This window comes from Enoplosus armatus, chromosome 21 (assembly GCF_043641665.1).
Source record: "Enoplosus armatus isolate fEnoArm2 chromosome 21, fEnoArm2.hap1, whole genome shotgun sequence".
In the NCBI taxonomy this organism is placed as follows: domain Eukaryota; kingdom Metazoa; phylum Chordata; class Actinopteri; order Centrarchiformes; family Enoplosidae; genus Enoplosus; species Enoplosus armatus.
The window spans coordinates 10,167,649-10,181,811 of NC_092200.1; the positions used below are offsets into that span (position 1 = coordinate 10,167,649).

The 14,163-nt window shown below is 43.4% G+C and overlaps 1 protein-coding gene across 1 annotated transcript in view; it reads left to right on the plus strand.

Moving 5' to 3' along the window:
• Nucleotides 1–13,242, plus strand: part of sulf1 (sulfatase 1) — a 36,212-nt gene extending 22,970 nt beyond the window's left edge. Inside the window, exons 10-19 of the mRNA XM_070927780.1 lie at nucleotides 1,851–1,977; nucleotides 3,944–4,157; nucleotides 4,897–5,143; nucleotides 5,263–5,359; nucleotides 5,532–5,626; nucleotides 5,800–5,871; nucleotides 6,624–6,796; nucleotides 6,989–7,131; nucleotides 7,358–7,481; nucleotides 10,971–13,242. Coding sequence (XP_070783881.1) covers nucleotides 1,851–1,977; nucleotides 3,944–4,157; nucleotides 4,897–5,143; nucleotides 5,263–5,359; nucleotides 5,532–5,626; nucleotides 5,800–5,871; nucleotides 6,624–6,796; nucleotides 6,989–7,131; nucleotides 7,358–7,481; nucleotides 10,971–11,920 — 2,242 coding nt within the window. The 3' untranslated portion in view covers nucleotides 11,921–13,242. The remainder of the gene's footprint in view (nucleotides 1–1,850; nucleotides 1,978–3,943; nucleotides 4,158–4,896; nucleotides 5,144–5,262; nucleotides 5,360–5,531; nucleotides 5,627–5,799; nucleotides 5,872–6,623; nucleotides 6,797–6,988; nucleotides 7,132–7,357; nucleotides 7,482–10,970) is intronic.
• The last annotated feature ends 921 nt before the right edge of the window (nucleotides 13,243–14,163 follow it).

A 14,163-nucleotide genomic window follows, 5' to 3' on the forward strand; every position in this document is an offset into this window, starting at 1 on the left:
GACTTAGTCTGCTGTTCATTCACTGGCGGAGACAGACGGAAGATACATTTCAGTAACATGGTAGAGCTAGACACACGCAAAATAAACAAAGGCTAGCCAGGTTCAGGATGATGTTACCTGAGGAATGGCTTGAAGGCTCACTCTCAATCCACGCACAGGACATGTCACCAGCTCCCCCAGTGTGGAATGCAGCAGCCAACGCTTGACTGTTTCCCCAAGACTGTTTTCTTTGTAGTGCACGCGATCACATATAGTACGTGCTCTCTTACAAACCCCGTCGGTTCTTTATTTAACCTCTCCTCTGCTGCCAGATATATGTTGCAGAAAACGATACCTCCAATCTGACAGCAGGCTTTTGTTCTCTTAACATGTTAAGCTGTGGTAATGCCAGGGGTACACTGACAGAAACCTGACAACTTGGAGAGAAATAATCCCATCAAGTTTGTTTTCGCATGATACAGGTGCCAGAGGGAAAAAAAAGGTTAAAATTGAATAGATAAGGAAGGAAAGACATATGGGCATTGGAAGGAAAATGAAGGGGGAGAGAACAGTAACAGTGGTTGAGGCCAGATTTTGCTGGCAGCATGTGTAATGAGACTGTATATTACAGTATGTCATGTTCTCCCATACAGCTGCTGTTTTTCCCCACTATCATTTCCTCACAATCCCTATTTTTTTTCCAAATCGCTGGCTTGGCCCTCTCACCTCCTTTCCTCTAATTTGCTCATTTGCCAGCGACTGCGTCAACATCTGCAGACACGTATCCAAGAGCATATAAGAAGCATTAGTTAGCTCTGCTGCCACGCATGCAGTCTCCTGCTGGCATATGTTTGTGTGACTGAAGAACTAGCTGCTGGTCTACAGGCCGCTGCGTATGAATTGAAAAGAGTGTGACCTTTGACCTGTAGCGGCTTTAGCTCTTTCAATCCATTCCTCCATTAATCCACACTGTTTATAAAGGCTGTCTGCTTATGCGCTTGTCTCTAAATGCTGAGATTAGCCTCCACAGACCTTTCACTCAGTTACTCGGGCACAGATGTAGCAGCACACACACAGTAGCTAATGTTTTTTGTACAGTGGTCATGTGATATGCTCTATGATTTAATATCCTCGCATGACCTTACAGTACTGCACCTCTGAGCCTGTGAAATGCTGACTGACAGCTGGGACTGACTGTGTTGTTTGAGAATCCAATCATCTACGTAATGCAGCCGTCAGGGAGTGACATCGACAACAACTGTTAGCTCTTTAATCACCCTTGGCTAAAAGCAAGAGACTATAGCCAAGCCACTGTGTGAACATTGGCTGTTTTCTCCTGGAACAGAGAGCTAGACAGGATCGGACAAGACAACGGCCCTACTCTTGAAGGGGACAGGTTGTTCTGTGCTTCGTTGTCGCCGTCATTCTGTCTGTGTGTCGCGAGCTTACCAGGCCATGTTGGCAGAGAGTTTGGGATAGAGCAGGATGGGGGCAGGAGTTGTTGGCATGGCCTTAGCAGAGACGCAGCCAGGCCTTGTGGTGTGGGCAGAGGAGAAGGGGGCAGGGCAGTTGAACGTGATGCCAAGCCGAGGTCAAACAGCTTGGCCTGGAGCTGAGCACTGGTGTGAGTCTGAGCTGAGCGCCATGGCCAGACCCTCTGGCACACACAGACGCTACATAACTTACCCATTCATCAGCCATGACCATGTGAAGCACAGAAACAGAAAGTAAAAAACAGGAAACTCTTACAGTGAATAAAACTTCAATTCATCTCACTTAAGTTCAGTAATACTGTAACAGTATATTGACTCCCTGAATATGTTTCTTAGATTCTGATTTCCTCTTGATCCTGTTGTGTACTTGTGTTGCAGAAAGATTCTGAGAAAGAAGGATGACTCAGTGAACACTCAGCACACCAACAGCCTGCCCAAGTACAAGAAGGTCAAAGAGACTTGCCAGCAGGCCGAATTCCAGACACCCTGCGAACAGCCTGGACAGGTAAAACAAACACACCCATACAGCTTATTTCTTCAAACCTTTGTGAGCAGAAATGAGTTCCCCTGATATCCACTGAGAAAAGTTTCTTCAGTTCTTTTCTAACAGTAATGAGTCACTCGTGAAGTGACCTCCATGATGCCTGCTGAACTATTCTGAAGGAGCCACAAGTGAAATAGTCATTTACAGTCCATCAGTTGGTTCATAATTGGACCCTTTTGCACTGTTTTGTGGTGCATTCATTTGTTGGTACTTCTCTTTCATTTGTGCCCATTAATGTTCTGGCAGATCAACAGCCAAGTGCTACAGTATGTGGCCTTGGAGCACACAGACCAGAACAATACAAATTGTTACAAGTTTCAGGTAGCGTTAAATGACAGGCAAAGTTTCTGAGGGGCTGACTAATGTGATCCAGATCCAGTTTATGGTCACATAAATGTGTGTATGTAACAATCAGTTATTAAAGACAGCAATGGAACAATTTGAGTTGAGCAGTGTGTGTCGTGTGAATGCACGTGAGAGTGTGGGTACAGTGTGTGTGTGTGTGTGTGTGTGTGTGTGTGGACCTGTAATAGTGCACAAAAGATGTGTAGAAATGTGTCTTTTTGTAGCTGTGATCATTTACAGTATGCAGCGTCATAAGCATGAAGGACAAGATTTGATCATAAATGGTCCGTCTGGTATGATTTAACATTTAACATGGCCTCCCAGTGAGCAGCCTGAGAGCTAGTGGAGTGTTTCTTACCAAACTGCGGACACTTACACAACTTACACACAGCAGGCAAGTGCTCTTCATTTTATTTGAATCTTTCTTATTCTAGCTCCTGCTTCTGTTTACGTATGGAGGAAAAGTTTGATCAAACTGAAGCATTGTATTGGAATAGTTAAAGGGGCCTTCAGGTCTTCAACAAGGACATTAAACCTCAGCCTTGAACCTGATTTAGGTTGGAATGAGAGAAGTTTTGTTCTTGAAAAGCCTTAAAAGTTACTGCCTCTTGAATATTGACCACATGATCTTGGTTCAGACAGACCAGATTTTTAACATGACAGTGAAAGTGACTTGCGGTCGTCCACTTAGCACTCATGTTTCAACTCGCATGGTCATCCATGTCTGCTCCTATCTAACCACTCCCCTCCATCTCTGCTGTCCTGCTGCTGCAGTGGCACTGTTGTGCCTCAAAAGCACTCACAGGAGGGAGAAGGATAAAGAAATCTCTGAGTGACAATACATCACTCTCTCTCTGTCCCTTTCGTCTTGTCTTATGCTGATATAACAGCTCTGTTGGGCCTGTAAGCTCTTCCACTATATGAGCCTTCCAAAGGAAACCTGATCTGCCTTATGGCCCTTTGTTTGGACCCTCGTTCCCACACTCTCCACTGATCATCTGCGCTGCACTCTGCAGATGTGTCTCTTCAATTTATATGAGACTTAACCAGCGGCACTTCTCACAGCAATTAGCCTCAGCTTTCTTTTCCTGGTGGGAATGGATGTTGAGAAAGACACAAGTGCGTGGATATGTATGTACACAATTACACTGGTGACGCACTTGGCACAGACATAGCCAGTGTGAGAGTGATAGGGGTTTCCACTTTATTTTCTAGACACCAGACAGGCCCAGTTCATCTCATGTGGTTGTTTTGGTTTATCTTTCCTGCTGCTGTTGGATGCCATTCTTTTCCACAGGCTGAGATTTGAGATATATCTGTCACAGTTTCTAAAATCACAGCAAAACAGAGGCTTTGTCTGAGATTAAGATTTTCATATTGTTAACATCTACAGAGCTTAGTAGCTATGCCAGAAAATCTGTTCATTGTTAAAGTAACGTGGTAATTTAGATCAAGAACACTTTGGTTTGTTGTTATTTCTAGAAATCTACACACAGAAATTGAGTTAGGGGATAGAAAACTTAAAAGACTTCATGAGGGAATATTATTCCTCCCTGTTTATTTCTGCTTTGGTTGTTGACAGAAATGGCACTGTGTGGAGGAGATCACAGGGAAGTGGAGGATACAGAAGTGTAAAGGTGGTTCAAAAGAAGGCTCCAGGAAGAGGGCCCGCAGCCTGAAGCCCCGCAGCAGTTATGACAACAGAGAGAGGGGCTGTGACTGTGGGGACGCCGTCTTCAAACCCTCCAGAACGGACCGCCGCTCCCACCGACAGTTCTCTGCCTCATCAGGCCAGCGTGAGTATACGTGAACCTGTTATTGCTTCATCTAATATTGTATGAATGGAGGATCGGGTATACATGTGTGTAGGTTTACTGTTGTTATTTCAGTTCAACAGAATCAGAATCAGAATCAGAAACTGTTTATTGCCAAGTAACATACATTACAAGGAATTTGCTGTGGTCTGAAGGTGCTATTGTTTTGATAACAAATAAGTAGAATATAAAAGCTAAAATAAGAATAAGAATAAAACTAAAAATAAGATAAGATAAATAACAACAGTGCAGTGACCAGAATAAAGCAGTAAAGCAATAAACAGCAGAGGATCTGGCACAGGGCAGACTGCCTCATTTAACATCCAGCTTTTTCTTAACTTATAACATTGTATTGATGTCTGTCTCTCAGTACCAGTTGGTGAAAACGAAGTCTGCAAAGGCTCAAGGCTTTATTTCCCGTAATGGATTATTTATGCTCTAAAGGGAGACAGATGCACGGAAAAAGCAAACATCCTGCAACAAGTCCTGCAATTTGTTCTGTGGATGTTGCTGTGTGTGTATGTGCTGTTGGGATTGGGGTTTCGAATGGTTTGATGCCCTCTACTGTTACTTTGAAAAGGTGCAACTGAAGTATGAACAGGATTTGGACCTTGGGGTTTGAAAAACTGAAATAAGGACTTATCGTCAATCAATTAAGTGTATTAAATTAGTAAAATGGGCGCAGAAAAGCATTTTTTGACCCATGTTATTTTTTTTATAGGTTACCGGCCACGTTTTGTCCACACCCGGCAGACCAGGTCTCTGTCTGTGGAGTTTGAAGGTCAGATATATGACATTGACCTTCAAGCAGACGATCAGTCAGCTGTCCGCCGCCGTGTCATCTCAAAGCGTCACCACAACCCAGAGGACCCAGAGTTTGATTTGGGGTCAGATGACGGTTCAGAGGAAATGCTGGCGGACGATACCAATGCTGTGGGATACCCAAACTCTCTGAAAGTTACCCACAAGTAAGAAGGCAGCCTCGCTTCAATATTTAAAGAATGTCCCAACAAGGACTTCTCACATGCATGTTTACTGTATGTCCATCAAGACAGCAGTGTAAGTGTGTTTTTTTTGCATGTTTCAGGTGTTTTATCTTGATGAATGACAGTGTCCATTGTGAAAGAGAAGTCTACCAGTCCTCCAGAGCCTGGAAAGATCATAAGAGCTATGTAGACCAGGAGGTGAGTGTACAAAGCTCAGAAGCTCAGACCATAAGACACACACACACACACACACACACACACACACACACACACACTCACCATTTCCAGGTTACCCATTTTGTCAGCGGTCAAGGATTTGTCATGATTGATAAAAGATCATTGATAGCATTTGTTGCGTATTTAATTCCAGATTGAAGCACTTCAAGACAAAATCAAAAACCTCCGGGAAGTAAGAGGCCATCTGAAGAGGACACGACCAGACGAGTGCGACTGTGGAAAGAAGAGGTTAGTGATTTAAATTTCACCTCAAAAATACGTTTCTCTCTTTCATGTGATTTCCATGCAGATTGCAAGTTATCTATAACTTGTTTAAGGCCTGATGCAAAACCCTATTTGAGTCCATTCCTGAAGAAGTTTTCTGTCTGGTCCTTAGTCTCTCTCTCTGTTTATAAAACCAGCTATTATAGCAAAGGAGACAGAAACAAGGCAGAGAGAGTGAGGAGCAGGAATGATCAACTCCATCCGTTTAAGTGAGTTTCTCTTCCCCTTTAATTATGGGTTTGCCCCGTTTACTGCCACCCCTTTCCTTATTAATGAATACTGACCATGACTGTACATTGCTGTCCTTGTTGTTGAGTATCTGCATGGTCACTGCATGTCCAGTGTAAACATACAGCTCACCTTCATTTAGATGACTATGTAGATCCCAGATGACCGGTCCAGCATGTGTGTGTTTTGTATCTGTAGTGTGATGTGTTGATGATGTTTATGGCCCTAAAATAGTTTCTAAGGGAAACATGTTATTTAGAAATTTTCATTCAGTGTTTAATCCCTGAATGTAGTATAAATGACAAAGCAGATGTATGGTCAGGGACCTATTTTATGTGTGTGTTTCTGGAAGTGATTGAGTCGCATGGAAAGATAGAATGACTCAACAGAGGGGAAATCAGTCAATCCCTCAAACACAGTGATCAACTTGCACCAGGAAACATTGGGAACAGATTATGCCGATATAAAGCAGCTGTTTTTTTGCGGTGTCTGTTCTGTGTTCAGGGGAGGAAGAGGGGACAGTGGCTACAATTTCATCCCAGAGAAAATTAGACATAGCGAGAGCTTAAACATGAAAGTAAACAGACTGTCACATCCTGGCATCGGCGGTGCCTTCTGGAAGTCCCCTCCAGATCTCCCACCACTGCGGTTGCTGGTATTAGAGAGGGTAGGGGGCTGATGACATCTTTGAATCGTGCCCGTTTTGTAATTCTCTCACGTTTGTGTCCAACAGGGAGGCTGCGCAGGAAATAGATGGGAAGACCCAGTTGTACAACGAGATCCGGAGAAGGAAGAAGGAAAGGAAGGAGAAGAAGCGGCAGCGGAAGGGAGACGACTGCAGCCTGCCTGGCCTCACATGCTTCACGCATAACAATGACCACTGGCAGACTGCTCCCCTCTGGTCATGTATGTACACTGACATTAACAGCTTTTTCTACCATCTACACTACCGCATTTCTTCATTCATTCATCTTACACACATCAACTTTATGGTTTTTCCTCTCTAAAATGTGAAAATGGCTTATTTGTACAATCTGTTAAGATATTTGTTAGTAGCTGCAGGAGAATTGACTGCAATGAATCTCGATTGCTGTCTAGTGGGTGGATTCTGTGCATGCACCAGCTCCAACAACAACACCTACTGGTGCCTGAGAACCATCAACGACACCCACAACACACTGTTCTGCGAGTTCTCCACCGGCTTCCTGGAGTACTTTGACCTCAACAGTGACCCGTACCAGGTGGGCGAACATCTGTCTGCAGTCATTCAGCTGTGCTTCCTGTCTGTATCTCTCGAATGTATTATAGAACCAGTAATGTTGAAGGTTTTTATGTGGAAACAGCAACTTGCAATGTCATCCTGCCCTTTCTTGTAGATGGATAAACATGCAGATAAAACATCGTGGCACTAAAACAACATTTTGTGTGCGTAGTGGTTAAATATCTGTTTTTGTTTCACCTGTGCAGCTGACCAACGCGGTGTATGCAGTGGATCGGGAGGTACTGAACGCTCTCCATGCCCAGCTGATGGAGATGAGGAGTTGTCAAGGTTACAAGCAGTGTAACCCTCGCCCAAAAGGCTTGGATGCAGGTAAAAATGCTCACTTTCAGCCTGTTTATCGTTCCTACGTATCTGCCCTAGGTTGGACATATGGACTATTACACTGGGTTTAGTGGTAGTTGTGATGCCAACAATGACTGAAACAGATTTTACACACAGAAGAATTAGAGTGAAGTGATTTAAATTTGAATTAGTTTGAGTTAAAAGGCCACATAGATAGTAATATTTCAAAGTGACTATATGGTAATAGGCATACTTAATATATTTCAGTCTAGTCTTCTGCTGTGTTTAGTATCTGTTTCAGTCTCGGTGTGTGTTTGCACATATCTGCATGCTGCATGTGTTTGGGGATGATCCACTCAGTGAAGTGTGCTGAAATTTCAGGTGGAGGTCAAGGAATCATCACACACGTGTGTCCTTTTGTTGATGTGTGTTCAGTGTTTTCTTTATGACGTCACATGCACACATACACTCTGACCTCTCTTTCTCAGCCCAGGATCTTCCACTCTGCTGGAATATTTTCCCCGTTTACATTAACTGAGTTCTAGCGGTTTGAATTATAGTATTTTACAGTAAAAATAAGGCCATGTTACAGTTGTGTGTGCTGGCCCCCATCCCCTTTGTGACTCACTGAGCGTTGGAGATATTATTTGAAGGATGCTGTCATCACGGCAATTGAGGCTGTCATTTTATTTGAGCCTGTCATGCATCACCGCTATAATCAGCCACAATATGTTTTTCACTACCAAAACATGGTCCAAGCCTCCTTACAGAGCAGACATCCCAGCGACGGAGGTGGCTAATAAGTGATGTCGTGATGACCAAAGCCCGTAGCGTTCGTGTGTGGTGTGAGCTGGCCGCGTTGTTTATGTCCCGAGGATAAAAACTTAATGTCTGTAATTACCAGCTGGAGAGTGGAGCACTGGAGCGGCCGAGCTGCTCTGAGAAAACTGATTGTGTTTCAGTGCTGGCACGCTGGACTTGTCAAACACACGCCAACACATGTCACATAGCAGCCTAAAATCTCTTACTTGCACTGGCTGCCCTGGCTCGGGTACGATGCCAGCGCCGTGAACCAATGAAATTGCTGTTGTGGTTACACCAAGTGGTGTTTTTGTTGGAGGAATAGATTATTAAAATGTAACTGGTCCGGTGAAATGGATCTAGCAGTTACTTGCGTCTATTTACAGAGTGTGACTTAACTGTCATTATCACCTGACTGGATAACCTTGTGTGTTTTGCTTTGAAGAGGAAGCCCTGTTGAACTCGACACCTCACGAACCACTCAATTCTGATCAATCCTCATCTCTCCATCCAGCCCAATCATATGACCTTTCAAACCTCCCTGTTTTCATCCAATTAAAATCCAAATCTCTCTTCTCCTCATTCTGATCGTCCAATAATTGCATTTCTCCATAGGGACTAGCAGCTGTGCATGAAGACAACTTCAGTGTGAATGATCTTTTTATTTCCCCCCCTATATCTCCTTGAATCAAGACATTAACAATGGATTGCTTTTATTTTTCTGATCAGGAGGTAAAGATGGAGGAAGCTATGAGCCACACAGGTATCCACCAATTTTTGTTTCTCTTCAGTGGCTTTTTCTTTAACACCTGCATGGGCCGAGTTTTGCCTCATTCCCACTAATACATCCATCCATGGAGTGCTGGCGTTTAATCTGTGGCTGCATGCTGGGGACACGCTAACAAATCATAACAGATGATGTTTTTGTTTTTTTTCCTCATTAAAGCAGCTTCATTTGTTGTCACCTCTGTGCGCACAATCTGTCTTCACTTGTATCTGCTGTGTGATGTCATTCTGCAGCTGTTTGAACATACAATCAGCAGTTCAGATGTTCTTGACCGCGTATTTTCACACCTTTGCTTGAGAGTGCAACATTTATAGTGTGTATATATATATATATATATATATATATAAAGACTCAAATTGATCCTTTTTTAGCTTTTCTTGTGATAGCATGGCTAAATAAGAATTGAGAAGTTGTAAAGCGGGGTGCTGAATATGTGCTTCTACTTGAGACCCACCCAAGCATCAAGTGCACGTGAATGACAATGCATGATACTGTGTCACCCCCCCCTTCATGCATCACATTCTACATGAAAGCTTAAGGGAGGAGTTCAACATTTTGGGAAATAAGCTTATTCCCCTTCTTGCCAAGAGTCAGATGAGAAGATCGATACCTCTCTCACATCTGTGTGCTAAATATGAAGCTTCAGTCAAGATTCTCCAAAGCTAATAAAGCTAATGAAGCTAATTAACGTATAATATCTTGTTTTTTATAGCCTGTGCAAAAACTGTTGTGTAAAAACAACAATTTGCGTTTTTGCAGGGAAGTCGGGCTGGCTGTTTCCCCCTGCTTCCAGTTTTCATGCTAAGCTATGCTAATGGTCTCATACGTGTACTTAACAGACAGACTTGAGAGTGGTATCAATCTTCTCGTCTCACTCTCGGAAAGAAAGCGAATAAGTAACATTTCTCCCCAAAATGTCAAACTATTCCTTTAATATCACCCTCCACGCCACATCAGCCATTTCCACAAATCATGGTCACATTAATGTTCCAGTGTAACATTGCATTCAGATACCTCTCACATGTGCTCATGGCCATTAGCTTGTGGTAGAGTGGACACTAGAGTTGCTGTGACCTCTCTGCCCCCCCCCCCACTGACCTCTCCCCCTGTTGACCTCTGTTTCTGGCACCTGCTTACCAGGCAGCAGCAGCTTCGAAAGTGGTCAAAGAGGAGACCAAGCCTCTCCTTCCTGTGAGTCTGTAAGCCAAAGTCCAACCATCTCCATTCTCTAGCTGCAAGTAGTCACAAGAAAGCTGATCTCACGCAGGAAAGCCAACCTGAAGTGGCACTTAAACTTCTTTTCCTCAGTTTTTACTTGCAGACATCAAACTGAGCCAGACTCTGTTTTAGCCATTTGCTGCCATTTTCCTTTATTTGCCTCTTTTTCTGATAGCATTTTGAATTCCTTTATTTATTTATTCCTTTTCTGGGGCTATATCATTCAGCAGCAAGCTCATTTTCCTTGATCTTCTCATTTTGTTGATCACCTTTTTGTTTCCTCTGCTGTTAAGTTCTTTTATTCCAGGTTGCCTGACTTTGCATTTCAACCCAGTCCAGGCTTATCATTAACTATGCCATTACATTTTTCTTGTGCAGCTCAGTATGTTAGTCCATCATGATGGATCATTAAATATGTTTTCTTTTCAGTCCGTCTTTCTAATGTAAATTTCTAAGGCAGCATGTGTTTGCACTACTCATGGCTTGAGCTTAGTGTGGGTGCTGTGTTTATCTAGTTTATATAATGCTGCTTTGAAGTGTGTATGTGAATTTGTGTGTGTGTGTTGCTTGGGGCCTCAGACCCCATGGAGCTATCTGCTTTAGTAAGAGCTGGAGGCTGGGCATGACTGCATGGTGTCTGAGTAAACCTGAAAAGAGCTCCCTGTTCTTTCTGCTTCGCATCCTTACAGTCTTCTGTTTCTCTTTGGCAGCACACAGCCAATATGGGACGGACGACAGGGTTAAGCTACCCAACTTGACAGACGAGGAGGTGAACTGGCAGGGACTGGAGGATCTGTATAGCATAAACGAAAGCCTTTATGAATGTAGGCCTGACTACAGCCCCAGCCCAGACAACTGGTTCAACTTCCAGAAGGATGTAGATAATATATTTGCACTGCGACACGTTTTAAACAAATTCAACCGAACCCATGAGCTTGACGACTCCACCCTGCCAGAGCTGGGCTCCGGGGCCGGGGGTGGAGGCCTTGAAGAGAGCAGCGGGGAAGAGTTAGCCTCGGCCAGCGACGTCTGGCCGGGCCTGGCTACAGAGGTTCTCCTCGCCACCCCCGCCCCCAGCAAAACGCCATCAGCACCACCCACACCCAGGCCCACACTGGAAAGGACACTTGAATCTGTTGTCAACGACCTTCCAGAGAGGCTTATAAACAGACCTGGGGTGTCCGCTATGTCAGCGTCACCGGTGACGGAATCATCATCAGGTCCAAGAAGAGATGCAGTCATCTCCCAGAGCTACATGTGGGCGCAGCGGCTGGAGGAGATGGAAGGAGAGACGTTCAGCGGGAACGGACTGACTGAGCTGGAGACACGACACGACAACCTGCTGCGTACTCACAACAGCCTGCAGGCCCAGCTGGAGCCTGGCCTGGGCCACGGAGAGGAAACCGGCCCACATGGTCTTGGCCTGGACCACGAAGAAGAGGAGGACATTTTCCAAGCCCAAGGCTACCTCCCTTTCTCCCCACAGACACTGAGGCCCAAGGTGCAGGCCAGCACCACCGGGAGCCCCCCCACCACACAGACTAGCGCCCCGCGGAGTGTCGGGTTGGTACTACAGGTGCTGCCTCAGGCGGCGCTGCCCCTCACCTTGGACTACGAGGGCAGCGGCTCTCTGCCTCATCCCTCCAATCAGACCCTCTGAGGCAGACTCACGTGCCGGTCTGCCAGCCAACGAGCTGCTGGTCGCCATAGAGACACAGAGACACAGTGATTGGGAGATGAGCTCAGTCAGTCAGAGTTGTATAATGAGTATTAAAGTTATTGTTTATTTTTTTACAGGTGCCTACATTTATTAGTACAGAACAGTGTTATGTTTTTTTTTTTTCAAATATATATTTAGAAAAGAAAAAGCCTTAATGCAGCTAAACTTAAGTGTTGGGATTAAAAAAAAAGATTAATTCCATACAGATAACACCATTGATGTTTTTAATATGTTTTTATGAAAAACAAGTGTGAGTGGTGAAACCATTTCAACATCTGAACGAGTAGTTAGCATTAGTCAGCTTTCGGTACGCTCCAGTCTTTAAAGGATCTATATACCTGCCCAGTCACACAACAGCACCCACTCACTGAATACATAACAGCTGAATTTGACCCCAGATGCACTTTTGAATTTTCCACATTATAACTTTCGCCCTCCACTGTTTGTGTCCATTGTAAAATCTGATTTTTTGAAATGATTATTTCTACTGACTACTTTTTAAAACTAAGACTGGATTGTCACTTCTGAGGACGTTACAGAATCAACAAATGCACATCTGTTTCACAAGTTATTTTAAGTTTGCTATAATGGGAATATTTTAGCATTTGTTTTTACCTCCTTGCCTTATGGCGTTTACAGTATCAGACAGTTTCGACAATCACGGGACATTTTTAACAGTTAATATACTGACAGCTTGACATCGTCTGAATTATCCAGCCGCAGCAAACACATCTGACACTCTGAGTTCACGATTTACTGATTAGTTGCACCACTGCACCAGCTCTCACTTTGCACATTTGACACTCTTCACAGCATTTTATTTTTGACACAAGTAAAACTATCTTTACTTATCACAAGCAAATGCTGACACGATCACCAGGGGTTAGAAAATGTTCATTGTGTAACTTTTTTTTTTGTAAATGTCACCAATGAATCATGTGTATGATGTAGTGCTTTGATAATCCAGAGTATTATGTTGCACATGGCCAATTCATTTCGAATGTAACTGTATGGTCCAGTAGAACAGCACACTCTTTGTCTATGGTACAATACTCTGCAGACACAGTCATTGAGGGTAAAATGTTTAAACTTTGTGCCAGTAGTTCATCTCTGCTGTTGGTTGTAGAGTTGGTGCTTCACAAGAACAACCGAGATGTTAGAAAACTGGTTCTGCTAAAACCTCATGCTGTCCTAGAAGTGTTAGAAACAAATCTGGTTTCAGGAGCCGTGAAGCTGTTAAGAAATAAATCCTTTGAACCTTCCTGGTGATGTTTTGGCCTGAAGTGTTGTCCCAACGCATGTCTCTGTAAATAATACTCTGCAGCCAAGTCAATTTTTTTCTGTTTTTTTAATGACAAATATCAAGTATTCAAGGCATTTGTAAACCAAGTGTTCACAAACATCAATTGGACTTCTGCTCCTGAGGAACAAAAGCAATAAGAGCTCGACTTTCAGAATACAGCTTCTGTTCTGTCCAGGAAATTCTCTCAGTTCAAATACTGATGAAAGGAAAACGCGTTAAAGCAAATCTACAGTCAACCTGAAGTCGTCTGTCAGCAGTAGTAGTCCAGGCATTTGAACAGCAGGACATTTCCAAGTAGTAGGTGTACAGTACAGTAAAGGCAGACATCCCTGCATTTACTGTCTAATGTTCTGTGCGGCATTACTGGATGATTCTCTACACTTCCCTGCAAAGAGTGCACAGTTTGGTTCACTTCACCTCCTTTTCTTTAGGCGGTTTTGTGTGTAAAAGCCAATTTCTGACCCGTAACTAAGATCACAGAATCCACAAGATATGAACTATTTTTTAATCTGATAAAATAATCAAAATATTAAATATAACTGTTCTGTCTAGCAAAGGAGTCAATAAATAAAAGCTCAAGAGTTTGCAAAGTTAAGTAAGTATAAGGCTCTAAGAATCTATTTAAACATTTTTACTCAACATTTGGTTTTTTATCTGAACAGAATTTCATAAGCCGCCATAACACGAATGGAGTAAATATTTCATTGTAAGACGACTCAGAGAGGATCACGTTTGGCGTAACATTAGCCGAGGACCTGATCAATAACCCTACAATGGTATTCTTTTTTTTTTTTTGAGACTGATAAATACAGAGCACTGGAGGAAGGGTAGAGAATCATTACAGATAAAGAGAAGGGCATTCTGGGTAGCATAACTTGAA